The 14,728-nt window shown below is 51.5% G+C and overlaps 5 protein-coding genes across 5 annotated transcripts; 1 reads left to right on the forward strand and 4 right to left on the reverse strand.

Annotated features, from left to right (window-relative positions):
- Window positions 1–733: 733 nt before the first annotated feature.
- DSM5745_03056 (fungal specific transcription factor domain-containing protein) lies at window positions 734–3,586 on the reverse strand (the record flags this gene model as incomplete). Its single annotated transcript, XM_026745072.1, has 4 exons — window positions 734–2,204; window positions 2,260–2,987; window positions 3,039–3,150; window positions 3,330–3,586. The coding sequence occupies 4 exons, from the start codon at window positions 3,584–3,586 to the stop codon at window positions 734–736; spliced, it is 2,568 nt and encodes an 855-aa protein (XP_026605938.1).
- Window positions 3,587–4,465: 879 nt separating this feature from the next.
- On the reverse strand, window positions 4,466–6,022 carry DSM5745_03057 (uncharacterized protein; the record flags this gene model as incomplete). The annotated part of the gene is made up of 2 exons (XM_026745073.1): window positions 4,466–5,537; window positions 5,598–6,022. 2 exons carry the CDS (start codon window positions 6,020–6,022, stop codon window positions 4,466–4,468), a joined length of 1,497 nt encoding a protein of 498 aa, XP_026605939.1.
- A 3,042-nt stretch (window positions 6,023–9,064) lies between these two features.
- Window positions 9,065–10,163, reverse strand: DSM5745_03058 (class I SAM-dependent methyltransferase; the record flags this gene model as incomplete). Its single annotated transcript, XM_026745074.1, has 2 exons — window positions 9,065–9,995; window positions 10,051–10,163. The coding sequence occupies 2 exons, from the start codon at window positions 10,161–10,163 to the stop codon at window positions 9,065–9,067; spliced, it is 1,044 nt and encodes a 347-aa protein (XP_026605940.1).
- Window positions 10,164–10,381: 218 nt separating this feature from the next.
- DSM5745_03059 (NAD(P)/FAD-dependent oxidoreductase) lies at window positions 10,382–11,957 on the forward strand (the record flags this gene model as incomplete). The annotated part of the gene is made up of 4 exons (XM_026745075.1): window positions 10,382–10,430; window positions 10,569–10,805; window positions 10,858–11,599; window positions 11,666–11,957. 4 exons carry the CDS (start codon window positions 10,382–10,384, stop codon window positions 11,955–11,957), a joined length of 1,320 nt encoding a protein of 439 aa, XP_026605941.1.
- Window positions 11,958–12,714: 757 nt separating this feature from the next.
- DSM5745_03060 (TBP family protein) lies at window positions 12,715–13,705 on the reverse strand (the record flags this gene model as incomplete). The annotated part of the gene is made up of 4 exons (XM_026745076.1): window positions 12,715–12,731; window positions 12,782–13,196; window positions 13,267–13,354; window positions 13,419–13,705. 4 exons carry the CDS (start codon window positions 13,703–13,705, stop codon window positions 12,715–12,717), a joined length of 807 nt encoding a protein of 268 aa, XP_026605942.1.
- Between the last annotated feature and the right edge of the window lie 1,023 nt (window positions 13,706–14,728).

Here is a 14,728-nt window from a genome sequence, read left to right on the forward strand (position 1 = left end):
CAGGTGGACCCTCATATGACATATGTAGGTCAAAGGGTGTAGATAGACTGTCCGTACACCAGCCTAGCCCTAACTCGAGCCGTTCCGGATGTTGCTCTACGACCCCTCAAACTCCTTCCCTCAGCAGGTCATTTTTGACTTCTTCTGCCCTTCAATACTACGTAGTTTGTACGAGTATATGGCATCGAGACGCATATCGATTAGGGCGGTTTCTCCCTTGTCTTTTAGAGGATGAGCGTCAACGGAATATTCAAGTCATTCGGGGTATATTTGAGATATGCCGTTCTACTTAACCGGGAAATTGTTGGAAATGACTCCCAGTTGTAGCCCTGTTTGTTGTGTTTGTGTTATTCTGTTTGTATACAGGAAGCTCTATATATAGAGCTTCCTGGTTCCCATCTAGAACTCAGTTCTCTACATAATTCAAGCTCTTTTTTATCTTCATTTTCTATGTAAATGCGCACAGTACATCCAACCAAATATTACCTGGTATAAATAGAAGGGAAACGGACACGGAAATGCAGACTGCGCTAGGCTAGGCTGGGTTGAAGAAGGAAGAGATGCCTTAACCTGCCGGCCAGCGGATTGTTACAAGATAAATTCTCCAATAAAAGCAGAATATGCGAGGAAATCTCATCTCAGGCCAAATGAACCAGAGAAAGAGGAGGTAGAAAAGCAATGGAGTGAATAAGGCGAAAAAGAAGATGCACATAAATCATGACTGATCAGTGATTCATCCCTCCCAAGGCTCCTCTTCATTCGAGTTCGGGAAGAACGATCGAATGAACTCGCCAGTTATGGGGTCATAGGGGAAGTAGACATCGTTGGAAGCTCCAGCGGAAGTAGTGGCGTCAAAAGGATAGGAAAGCGGATCATCGGGATGTGTAGATGGCAGAAGAGGAGCAATTGGAGGTTGTTGGAGAGCTGATGATGTTGTTTGACATTGAGAGAGTGGGTTCTGTTCTTGCGGGTTGTTGCTCAAGGGGGAGATATACTGGAAGGTCGGTGTCGATGCAAGAGTCGGTAGTTGAGTTACGGTGGTCGTGATAGGAGGACGAGGGTTGGCTTGAGGTTGTTGAGAATGGTTAGGCTGGATACCGTTGGTATCGAACTGATAGTCCCCAACAGGCATATCGCTTAGGTCGATGTTCGAGCCGGCGGCGGCGGCGAGCTGGCGGAGGTTCCTGTCGCAGAGCTCCCAGGCGCGCCTTGATGCAAGACTGGACTCAGACATGGCGTAGAGCCAGCGAATTCCCTTCTTAGCTGCCTTAATAATGTTCTTCTCCTCTTCGGGCACGTGAATGCTGCCGAAGGAAATCTCGAGAAGCAAGACAGTGGTGGCCTGCATAAGGTAGTGTAGAATGCACCACCAGGGACAGAGTTGATAGATTCGCGAGGCATCAGGAACGTCAGGGATCAAGGATATTAGCTGCCGCGCAGACTCGAGCACTGATATTGATATCTCGTGGCTAAAGGGTTTCTTTTGACCCGGGGAGTTCGTTGGGCGAACATCGCGACGACACAAGCAGGGTCGCCCTAGTGTGATGCGCACACTGTAATAATAGAATGCGAGACAAAGACTGGCCCTGAGCAACACTGGGTTTTGCTCGTCGCTCCGACCCCAATCATAGGCTTCAGGAAGGTTCGAGTGCCAACACTCGACGCGTGAGCGAAGCTCACTGATGCGGTTCTCAATTTCACCCCAAGGTGTCATGATGCAATCCAGAGAATAAACACGGTTCACAATCTCCTGGCTAATAACCGCGAGATCGACGTAGCAAAGGAAGAAGAGAGCAGTGCTAGGGGGTAAGCTTTTCAGCCGCGCAACGTCAGCACTTTTGCCTGCATCATTCGTCTCCCGACGGCGCCGTGGATTCTGTGGCATTTGTCGAACGCAACAGCTTGCGAGAGCCGCTTCAATACGCTCTTGTCGAAGTTCTAGATTACTGAGCAGCTCTACTACAGCTGGGTCGTGAAACCGATCCTCGTCCACAGGAAGGGGCATTGGCGTTGTGCAGATGCCGTCCGAGATACCCGTCATGCGTCCGGTCATTGTCCCAAGAATATGTTCAAAGGTAAAAAGACACCACCAAACCCTATATCGAGCTTCCTTGGATATGTCCGGAGTAATTTCGCTGGTGTTTCTTAAGTTCAACCCAAGAGATATGCCGGAGCGAAGAGCTAACGATGCAATTCTCCACGCTCTAGTGATCCGTTAGATGGTTGAAGCGACTCTTGGGAGACTTTGTGTGAACCTACCGGTTAATCTGACTAGTTGCGAGAAGATAGAAAGCCGTTAGTGCCTCCACCTGCACTTGCTGAAGATCAGGATGAGTAAAAAGCGTGTCGCTATTCATACTGAGAGCCCGCGCCCGCGCCAGGTAGACGAAGTGATCACGGTCATCCCCGCGCCACGACGCCTGCATGAGGTGAGCATGACAGGAGGATATGGCGAAGATCAGATTCAAAATAGCCAACCACTTGTCGCCCGGTCGTGCAGAGTTATCGAAGAAATTTCTGTACTGCGCTGAGAAAAGTGGACGGCTGATGATCGGAAACACAGGATGAATAGTATCTAGATAATCCTCAAACAGCTTATCAGCAATGTTCCGCGGTGGCATCCAATATAAATGAACAGGTCCCGGGGGGGTAATGTCCACGTCGTCCAGATGGTAGTTTACGGAATGAATGGACAGCTCGCGGTCCGGCCTCGAGTCAGCCATCCCTGATAAGTTGCGCGCGCGGTGACCAGCCTCTCGCCCCAATCGTTGCAGCCAGGTGACCTCTGAATTCTTTCCCATATATCCCGTAGCCCGTGCATTCGAGCTGCGGTTAAGATCCTCATCCACACGGTCAATAGCCTCTAACGAACCAATAGAGGAGGGTAAGCTTTCCATCTCCGGATCCAGCTCTTCCTCGACACCAGACGCCGGCGCAGAATTAGTCGACTGCTGGTCATTGAAACGTTCGGTTCCAGAATCCGAGTACTACTTGCCAAGTCAGCAGACACACCTCTCGTTAATTGAGTTATCACGCACTTTATCGAGGGTGTTCTTGATCCGCTCCGACATTCGGCCGTCCACAAATTGGCTCATCTCACGGAGCAGGTTCTCATAGTCATTCGACTTAGCCGAGAGCTGAGAAATTTGTCTACATCAAGCCGAGAGTCAGCTATCAGTGCGCATTATGCTGGGTAACAATAAACCAACCCTTTCGTTCGTTCTCGCCATGAAACTGGATACCGACATTCAACCCTGAGCTCCAAGCACTGTCTGCATATTGGAGTATCGCCGCTGCATTTTGTTTTCCGCATGCGACATGTTTCGCACGCTAGTGGTACGCGGCGACTATAGCGAGGGGCAGTACCGGACCTTTGGCGGGGTATAGCGACCTTAGACATATGCTTCTTTCCGGTGGTTATGGCGCTGCGCGGCGGGCCTCGTGGAATCTGTAACGACGAACCAGAGAGGCTAGGAGGGTTCGACACCGGGACGATGTTGGGATGGCTATTGGACTGCGGCTGAAGGAGGTGCTCGCCGCCCTGTCCACCAGCATCCGACTGCGGGCGACCGGACGGCCTTTCCATGATGCCGACACCAGCTAAATATCGGAAGCTTGGTTATGAGGGCAGGCCCCTGGGCTAGGCAGTCCCGATAGTGAGAATGTAGAGCGAATGCAGGGCCGGATTTCTAGAACGTTCGCATCGCGCGCCAGGGCCGGAGGAGTATGGCGGAGCCTAAATTGATGGACTCAAAAGAGATGACGCCATGAACCAGCAAAGTCACAAAACTCCGATCATAGACGGTGGGTTGATTCACAGTCGCCGGGAGAAGATAAGAATTGAAGAAGAAATGAACCACTTCGTACAGTACCAGAGAATGCACGATTGCCACGGTCGAAGAGCAGCATAAATTACACGATTACGTCAGATCTACGTGCCTCAGGCGCCAATCAGATGCCGGGAGGCACGGATAAAGGGACCAGCAGGCACTGAGTGGTCGAGTCAAGCAAGCATCTTGGAGTATCTATACGTAGTGTGACATTACGAGGATGGACAGGTATTGGCTAATAGGTCTTGATGTTCTCTTTGTATTTGATCCTCCTCCAGCTATTCCCTCTTGCATAACGAGCAGCATGCTTTTCACCACGCCAAACCAAAACTGAAGAGACGGTAACCAACCAAGTAGATGTATCATAATCAGGACACGGCATATTGGGAATCAAGTGAGAGAGATCGAGACAGGCGTGGGCAAATTATATGTACAAGCGAAAGATAGACACCCGCCACAAGAATGGAGCAAACGCAACAGCGTGGACAATAAGACAAAATTAAACAAATATAGCATTGGATCAAAGCAGTCGCATGTCGATGAGACGATAAATTTCGTGTTCGAAAAGGTCGAAAGACGTCGTGAGTGGAGATGACCAGAGTCAAGCGCTCTGAGCAGATAAGAAGGGGTTAGATTTAGATCTCGTCGAACATCTCATCAAGTTCGTCAACATTCACGCTCTCTGGACTTTGGAGCTCGCGCCATGAGTCGGATGCCATCTCAGACGAGAGATGCAGAGGTAACATAGCATTCACAGCTATTTTATCTTCGGCATCGGCATCGGACATGTCCAAATCCGGAAGTTCATCGTCAAGCATGTCGATTGGCCTCTTGAGTGTCGACATACGTGCCAGGCTGGGATCTTCCGGAAGAGCGATACGTGGGGCAGCTCCGAGAGAACCAGGAGCACTCTCGATATCCGACCCGTCATCACTCGTTCCAGACGAGATGGACAACGCAAGTGATGGAGATGGAGAGGTTCCAAAGAGGGAAGCAGCAGCATTCTCATCAAAATCCTGCTTTCGAACTTGTTCTTGCGGACGAGGCCGCTCCTGGTAGGCCTCCGAGAAGTACCTATCCTGGGTTTGCGACATTTGGTCGTCACCGAATGATAGGGGGCTATCATCAACCGGCGTTCCGGAGATGCTCATGCTCATGTCATCTAACCCTTGGAGAGCCTCTGTGAGTGCAGAGTAACCGCCCTTAGGTTGCGCTAGTTGGCTTGCTTTTTGCTCGGAGGCCCGCTCACGAACAGCGCTAGCCGTCTGCGTAAACTCCTTCTCATCACCCTCGAGCGGTGGAGAAGTCGCACGGTGAGAGTGAAACACGCGCATGTGACGATGGTCCGCGAAGCTTGAGCTATGACTCGCGCTACTGGATCCATCCAAATCAATGTCTCCGTCTTCAAAGTCGGGTGAAGACAAATCGACCTCGGGGCTTGGGGAGCGTTGTCGCGCCATGGCATCCTCCTCGTCGTCCATGCTGGAGACACTGGGCGCCATGACCTTGCCTTCAAGGCCGGGTATTATGATATCGTCGGAGCTCTCAGGGATAGGCTGGCGAGCTTGAGTGGTGAGGTAGTAGTACACCTTGCGAGGATGTATAGGAATGAGCTCCTTGGCCAGGGGACACGGCGCCAGTGCCGTCCAAGGACGCTTCATGTAGGCGCTCAGGCGGGAAGACAATAAAGCAGCAGGGTTCGCGGAACTGCAGCAAAGAAGCAATGATTAACGCTACCCACGCGCAAAAACGTCAAGGAGAACTTACTTTGCCACATTATCGTTGAATGTGATGAGAACTGCAGCGAGTTCTTTGACCAAGTGCGGGCGATTAGCCGTCTTTTCCAACTGCTCAATCACCCCGACCACGATATCATCATTGATGCCCTCGAGGTCGATCTTAGGTGCAGCGCCACCAGCAGCGGGCGATAGCGGAGGTGTCGGTTCCAGTGTCGCGCGTCGACCAGTCGGGCGAACAGGAGCTGACAGTCGATTTGAATTCGAGGCGCGCTCTGTAGGCTCTGGAGATGTCGAGGCCGAGTCGTGCGATCTCTTTACCTTTTTGGAAGGATGGCAATTCTCGTCGGTCGCGTGAGCCGATTTTGAGGTAGAAGGAGAGCGGCGAGATGTGTTTGGAACATGAATTCCCAATAAAGGCAGAGACAAAGACTTGCGACGAGTATTGTAGGGCATGGCTGATCTTTTTGATGATGGAGATGTAGATGCGCGTGGTTGTGGTCAACGCGGAGGCGGCGGGAAATAATAGGAGTCGGGATATAGTAGATCAGACAGGCAGAAGTACAAGCGAACTAAACAAAACACAGGCAGCAAGCAGTAGTCTATACAGTAACAAGGTAATGAGAGAGTGCGGAATAATAGATAATAGGTAATAATAATAAAAGGATAAGGATACTAATAACACAGAGTTGATGGAGGAAGAGCAGACGGAAGATGGGGATGGGGATGGGAGAGAATAATGGATGGATGGGTGGAATGGAAGGGGGAAAGGGAGACTAAACTGCTGGAGCCGATGAGGCAGAGTGACGATGTGAGATGAGCTCAGGAACTAATCAGCGCGCGTCAGAGCAGTCGAGTAGCATGAATAATGAGACAAACTAACAGAAATATGTTCAAGTGGCCGCGGCCCGTTTACCTTCTTCTAAGTTCTGTAGCTCTTTGCTTGACGCCTCTTCTCGCCTTCTTTCCTGTCCCTAATATTTTTCCCTTTTTTTTCTCTGAATTCCCAGTTGTCCAGGAAGAAGGCGGATGCTTTAGGGTGGCGATAATTGGCCCAGTATACGGCTAATCACGTGCACAGTGGGCTCAGGAATGCCCAGATGCCGGGTGGAAAATAACACAGACAAATCAATCCAGAGATTCGGTCGGATACGGACTAAGTCGGAGCTACGAGTTGACTCCGTACAAAGTACTGGTTGCTGATCAAGTGAACTCAGTGAAGTCTTTTAAATTCGGTACTCGAGCATCGCGCACACCGCTGGTCTCCAAAGACACACCTACTCTTACGCCCGCCACACTATACCTCTAACTCAGGAGGTCGCCATGACAGAGTCCAACGGCAAAAAGTACGGTGGAACCGAGCCATGTGCCATCTATGACGACCGACCCAATCACGCCGCGCCTTGGTCTCTGCGATTGGTGGAGAGGCTCCATGATCAACTGAGGTTCTGCATGGTGTCGACGATGGAGAAACAAAGAAGCGAATCGGGAAGCGACTGCTGCAGCTACGCCTGGTTGCTGCGCAGAAATTTTCTGATAGAGAAACAAACAACGCGATCTCTCAAGAGTCAAGGATAGTCCTGGACACTACGATAGCCAGCTTGAAGACTTAGTCTGCACCTAAGAAGAGAATCTCTCTAGGCAGTCCTCCGCTCTCACCGACTCGAGAACTCCTCTGATCTCCAAATGCCAGTGCCACTGATCTTTGTTTCATGATGGAGGGGTGATCCCTCCCGTTGCTTGCAATCGACAAGGCTGCGCTCGGGGTCTCCTCGATTCCCTGAGATTACTTACGGTGCTTATGACTGGTCAGCCCCGAAGCTTTGGACAAAGAGTCGCCTCAGCACCGGGAGCTGCTGGCAGCTGGACAGCTGCATCATAAGGGTTCCACGGTCCACTGCTCGAATGTGATGAATAAAAGTTTCCATGCTACCAAGATGCCCTAGCCCAAAGCAGCGAAGGAACGGAACCAAAAACCGGGCGAATTCCAGCTGCGCCCCACCACTTAGTCTTGAAGCCAAAAGATATCGTTCCTAGCGTCGCCGTTTGTCTAGTTCGATGGCCAACCACATCAAGCCCAGCGGGGCATCAGCCGTCGTCGACCTCAAGATTGGAATCTGGCTGGGTCCAATCGGAAGTTCTAGGGCGGTGCAGACCCGTTCCAGCCTTCGCCTTCGAGACGTCCAATGAGACGAGACGAACATACTGTTTGTGCGGTGTATACAAAAATGTACAAAGAAAAATGTACACACCCACCCTGCCGGTCCGTCGCCTGGGCAGTCAGGTTTGTTATGTGGGCTTGACGAGTCGAAGACGCGTTTGCAGTTCTGCACGCTACTGCTGCATTCTGCAGGTGTACAATCTTCTCCGTGCATCGGATGCGTCACCCAAAGCAAGGGATCAATAATACTATGATTGATCATTGTCCATCATTTAGATAAGCTTGATCGAGTGCTTGTTGACAATCAAACATCAGAATCCAAAAAAAGAAAAACATCCCTGTCTGTTGCCCAGTAACAGCATGTTTACCCCTCACTACTTGGATGTTTGCTCGGCTGGCGATGCAGCGAACCCATAGTTCATGCTGGCTCTTGTGATTGTAACTAAGAGTCCGGGGACTTGGGACTCGGGAGATGAATACCCCGGCCCTGAACAACCTGTTACTCGGAGATCTGCGACATGCATGAATCGTTATCTTCAGCCCTTCGCCCTCAGTGGAAAGTCCCTAGTATCGAATAATAACCCTCTGGCCTGCATATAATCAACATCCATATGTCTTGTTAGCCGCCTTAATGACCATGGTCGCGAATGCTGGTTATTGAAACAGGCGGCTTGACTATACTCCGTATGCAGGGTATGCATCAGAGGTAGGGTAGCCGAGCATGCGGCTTAAGCTTTACTAGATGATTTCAATATAGGCGCGAACCATGCATTTTTGTTTGCCACTGTATGAGCTCGGAGTACGTCGCAGTAGAAGCTAAGAGGGATTCGCAATAGGGTCCATATACTTAAACTCAAAGTGACTTCTTCATGATGCTCTGTACGGAATACAGTAGACACTTGAGCCCAGCGATGACCTCAACTCCAATGCGCCACATTCCTGCAGTGGCACCGTATGTATCCCCATCAGATGTACGGAGTAGAGTCTATTCACGCTAAAAAAAGTACGATGTACTCCTTACATCTACTCCGTATGTTCATTTGTTGTATACCTATAGTTCCCCCGCATCATCGACGGCAGGCTCAGAGTCGACGCAATCTTGACCTCATACCTTCCATCCATCACATACGCAACGCGAGATCAAGATATGCGCTGCTCTGCAGCTCCATTTCCCATCAGAGGGGTTGCTCCGACTCTCTAGACTCAAGTTGAAGCGCGACGTATGTTCAGATCTATTTGATTTGGGCTATGGCACCCGGGTATAGTACTAGCACAGTGAAACAATTACATCATATACATCATTCCAAACATCCTTAGACGCAGGAAGAGACAACCTTCTACGTCTGCTTCGGCCTCAAGACAAATCTCCACGTCGTTCCAAAATGGTAGCGCTCCTCCTCGACAACCTCCAGGCCGCTATCCCGAATAATCTGCCCGATATCACGATTCCACCAGCACCCATGCCGGTCCGCGTGCGAAGGGGCGAGATTATCCAGAACACGATTCAGCCAGTCGTAATGCGATCGGCCGTGCTCGAGCAATAGGATACGGCCATGCTGTGGTTCCGTGATCGTCCCAAGGTGCCGCAGCGCCCCCGCAGGGTCCGGCATTGAGCACAAGCCCATTGTTTGCACAATCGTGTCGTAATGCCCTTGCCCCTTCCCCTGTCCTTGTGACTCGGATGTCGCCGCCGAGCCCGTCTCCGTCAACGGCGGGGAAAGAACATCTCTCGCATCCTGTGCGCGGAATTGAACCCTCTTGCTCTCAGCAAAGCTTGGATAAAGCTTCTCAAACTTCGCCTGCGCTATCGCAACCATCTCCGGACTCAAATCCACAAACGTCACGGACCGACAACCTCGCATACTCGCCACGCCCCTTTCATCAAATCCGCGCTTTTCACCTAGCTCGTAGTACTCCAGATTTCGGCCAGTACCGCAACTGACCTCCAATACGTTGCCTCTGGCCTGCTTGACCAGATCGCGGCGCTTCGCGCCCATGCGCATTAGCTTCTCCGAGACCTCAACGTCTGCGTCGAACGTCCGCGCGGTATGGTTGTACCGGTCAGAGACGTCTTCTGGGACAGATAGTGACTGGGCCTGCTTTACTTCGCGGTGGTACGAGGCGTAGAGATAGCCGCAGTAGGTGCTTATGCCGAGGGCGCTGACGCCTAGTATGGTCATTGCCCTGGGAGACATTCGAGCAGAGTCTGCCGTGGAGTCGTGTCTGAGATTCAGGAGATGCGGGTTTGCTCGCTTGGGGAGCGGTGGGCTAGTCTTATTGTTAGCTATATCTATCTCCCCTTTGGTACGTGCTGCGCGCATACCTTGTTGGTCGTGTGGCCGGGCTCGCTTTTGTGGTTTTGGGGGCCCGTGATGGACCAGGGGTTGGCCCTTTGGCCGCTTTCAGGACGCTCCGCCCTGCTCTAGATGCGCTCATGTTTATACAACCGTGTTGTGAAAGACTGATGTTCTAGACAGTTTGCTGAGGACGAAAAGCAGCCAAGCTCGAAAGGGCAGGTCGTCGCTCCGGCCGGGGCGGGCCCCGATGCCGGAAAGATCTTCGGCTTATCATCGGCTTCTTTTTTTCCTGGAGATCAGTCCATAATCTCGGGAAGAGCCCGCTACTTCGAGTGTCAATTCACACTTTTCAACACCATGTCGCTCCCTGAGAATATTCTGATTGTTGGCGGAGGAGTATTTGGATGTGAGTAGTCATCCAAAAGTAGGCGACAGGCGTACATTTGTCCGGCGTTGTGAAATAAAGCTGGCTGGGGTACAATTCGACCCCCTCATACTGTTCGCTCCTCAAGCCGATTGAGGACTGAAGACTAACAGCGCATAGTATCTACGGCTTTGTCCCTTTCAAGGCGCCATCCCAAGAGCAAAATCACCCTCCTCGAAGCCTCACCCACGATCCCCAACCCTCACGGCTCCTCCGTCGACAGCAGTCGCATCATTCGCGCCGATTATTCCCATCCCACTTACGCAAAGCTCGCCTCTGAAGCCGTTGACCTCTGGCGCACCACAGAATGGGGTTATGATGGCCGGTATACTCAGAACGGACTGCTCCTCGTCTACCGTACGAACAAACGAACTCATCCCGTCTCAAAATCGCCGCTAACAGAATGTAGCCACCGGCGACTCCACGGCCAAGGACTACACCACCAAATCTTACCACAATGTCAAGCAGCTCGGCGAGAATGCTCAGTTCCTGCCCACGAAGGCGGACGTGCTAAATGCGGCCCCGGCGTACGGCGAGACACTTCAAGTCGCAGGCGGATACGTGAACTGGAGCTCCGGCTGGGCAGACGCAGAGGCCGGTGTCCGCTTCGCAAAGCAGAAGCTCGACAAGGAGGGCAAAGTGCGCTTTGTGCACGGCGAGGTCTCGCGCCTACTTTTCTCTCCTGAGGACAACCGCACCGTCACTGGCGTTGTCTATGACCAGGACAAGACCATAACCGCGGACCTGGTCATCCTCGCAACAGGCGCATGGACAGCCGGACTGGTCGACCTCCGCGGCCGCACCGTCTCAACCGGCCAGGCAATTGCCTACATGCGCATCTCCGACGATGAGCAGCGCCGCCTCGAGCACATGCCCACAATCCTCAACTTCGCAACAGGCATCTTCATCATCCCGCCGCGCAACAACACCCTCAAGATCGCCCGACACGCTTACGGCTACCACAACCCCAAGACCGTCCCTGTCCCCGGCGCATTACCAACGGGGGAGACAATGCAAGTCAGCCTGCCCGAACGGGGCGTCCCCATCCCGCTCGAGGGCGAGACCGCATTCCGCACAGCCCTGAAGCAACTCCTCCCTACCTTTGCGGACCGTCCGTTCATCGACACCCGGATCTGCTGGTACACTGACACGTACGTTCACTGACTACCCTTCCTTCTCTTCAAGACCACACAGGCTAAACCCCATATTCAAAACAGCCCGAAAGGCGATTTCATTATCACCCCACACCCATCGCACCCGCACCTCTTCCTTGCAACCGGCGGCAGCGGCCATGGCTACAAGTTCTTCCCGCTCCTCGGTGAGAAAATCGTCGATGCGCTGGAGGGTAATCTCGCGCCAGAGCTGGCGGAACTCTGGGCATGGCCGGAAGCCGTTGATGAGGATAGCTTTGACGGGACGGAGGACGGAAGTCGTTCCGGGGAGAAGCGGTTGCTACTTGTAGATGAGCTGGCGAAGGGAAATAAGGCAAAGCGCGGAAGTGCCTTATAAGTCCATATCTGGGACTAGTTTGCGGTCTGGATGTTGTGAGGTGGTGAACCGCAAAGGAGAGATATACATATATATATATATATGTGCGTGTGGTAAAAAGGCGAATAGAACTGTAGATATCTTGTACCTTCAAATTAGCTCAGCGAGACCTGGGCATGCATTACTACGGCGTTCTCGCGATTCGAGGTACCAGTCACAGTAATAGGACTGCTAGTATACTAGAGAAGGTCTGATATTAGGTGTTTTAAGTTTACGCAACAATGCATGAAAAGTTCATACCCACTCATTTTTTATTTGCATGAAAGCTAATGCTGTTGGATCAGGCTACCCCATCACCAAGCATTCAACAACTAGGACGATCTGAAGTCCAGGGCCCCATGAAAAAAAAAGGCTGAGGTCAAGATGGCACAGCATGAAGCCAAGCACAAGACCATCAGTGCCAATAGGCTGGAAGATAAGCGAATAATTAGAAGGAGGCAACAAGTCGACCAGCGCGCAGTACCGCCCCCCTTTCGATCTGCGGAGTGCGACTATCTAAATGTAAATCGTGCTGAAAGTTGCGAGAAAAACAAACCGATATCGCTAGAACGCCGTAGTAATGCTTGCATGAAACTCGTGATGCAGTTCAGAAGATACCACACTGGCTAGAGTTGAGACTTAGCCGGCCGGGAATCAAGAAAACTTTTTGATAATACAGGGGTTTGAAGGGAGGATCTGGTGCATGAGATGTCTCAAACACACGATCATTCGCTACTCCTCAGACCTTGCGGAAATCTGACATCTAAATTAGTAATGTCGAAGAGCACGGCAGCATGGAGACTTACCAGAGAGCACAGGGTAGATGAGCTCGAAGGCCTGATAAATCTCTTCACGGACCTTGGCTCCGGTCAAGACAATCTTTCCGCTGACGAATATCAAGAGCACAATCTTGGGTTTCATCATACGGTAGATTAGACCAGGGAACAACTCCGGTTCGTAAGAACTGAAGTTGTGGTGGCGACTCGCCAGACCTTCCAAACGGATCGGAAATTTGATGTCGCAAGAGCCCACAATGTTCTGGATTTTGAAGTCCGTGAACTTGGCATTGAATCCTAGCTTTTGGATGATACGAGCGTATTTCCTTGAAGCCAACTTGGAGTCGTCCTCAGACTTCGCACCAGTAACCACCATCTTGCCAGAGGCGAAGATCAAGGCAGTCGTCTTAGGCTCTCGGATACGCATGATAACGGCCGCAAAACGCTAGAGTAGAACTAGTTCAGCCACACTGTACCCTGATATTATAGACTCAGGGAGGTGTGGAAAGTAATACCTTAGGGTTGTATTCCGCATTTCTGGCGTGGAGCGCAATGGTCTTGAGATCAAGACGGCAGTCAAGGTTGACCGTAGCGACAATGTTTCTTCAAGAGTAATTCTCGTTCAGTATTCTGGTGGACCAGAAGAAAGACAGTAGAGTATACTCACTGCAGTGTAGGCACAATCCCACTCCCCGGAGCACTGGCACCAGGGGTCGCAGCCGGAGTAGCGGGCGTCACCCCATTGCCATTTGCGGCATTTGCTCCTGGCTGCTGGCCGTTCACATTTCCATTCGCGCTTTGACCGTTCATAGCCATGCTTGCATCCTTGTCCGAGGGTGGAGTCAGGTCGGCGCTACCGGGGAAGGCAGTACCACCGGGGAAAGACAGCGACGAGGGAGAAGTGAAGGCACGAGCCTGTTGGGCGTTGGCCGGATGAGTAGTGAGAGAATCCATTTTGAGGTGGTACTCAGGCTGTTCAGTTGAGAGTCAACTGGGTCTGGCAGACTGCGGTGTGTTAGTTGTTGTCGCAGCGAGCGAGGCTTTAATAAGCCGAAGAGAAGAATGAGAAAGAGATGGAGATGTATTTGGGAGGTGAAGTCGTCAACGAACCTAGTGGGAGATGGACAACTGAATGTATCCCCTACAAAAGAACTGCCTTGAAAGATGAGCCGTTTCGAGAAAAGGAAACAGGCGCGGGCAATGACGATAGAGACGACAAGGCCCGAATAGGATGAGAGATGTGAAGGGTGGCGGGGATGGGCAGAGAAAGATCACAGTCAAGTGTTTTCTATTGATTGAAAGGACAGGTGGTCGCAATATTGAATGCAAGCAACAGCGATGTGTAATGAAGGCAAGTGGAACACTTCCGATCGAGAAGTTCTATTGTGTTCTGGATGTTTTGAGAGAGCGGCGCAGATGCGTGCCTGAGGCTGCAATCTTGGTATTTCAGCAAACCCTATCTGAAACCCGTGAGAAAAGAGAAAACAGACGTTTTTCCCTTGATTTTTTTTTAGCACCCAAATTATTAGCAGATTAGTGCAAAAGCAGAAATCTGCAGACCTCAAGAAAAAAGGTTTGGTGTGGAGGAGGAGAGTAGGGGGAGCGAGGATCAGGAATCACCAAACCGAAAATGTATCAAGATCAAGGCGCAGGCTTTGGGCGGGTGGCAGCGCCTTTTATAATGACGAGTCGCCCCCTAGCCAAGACCGGTCCCACGGAACTACAAGCCTGAGATGGCGAATCACAGCCAATGAAAAATTGTAGGCTGAGTGGGCCAGACAATGAAGCCAGCGCCACAGCTGCATCCAGTCGCGACGCGCGCTACAGTCCCCGTGATCTTTGTCCATGGCTGTGTGGGTGCCTTCTTTTCTGCTTCCAACAACATGGATCTCTCGGATTCCAGTTTTTCGACCCTCCACTACTGCAACTTGATGAAAAGGTTCAGTTCACGATAAATCTCAACAAAGGCAGTCCTAG

This window comes from Aspergillus mulundensis (assembly GCF_003369625.1).
Source record: "Aspergillus mulundensis strain DSM 5745 chromosome Unknown scaffold_2, whole genome shotgun sequence".
Lineage (NCBI taxonomy): Eukaryota > Fungi > Ascomycota > Eurotiomycetes > Eurotiales > Aspergillaceae > Aspergillus > Aspergillus mulundensis.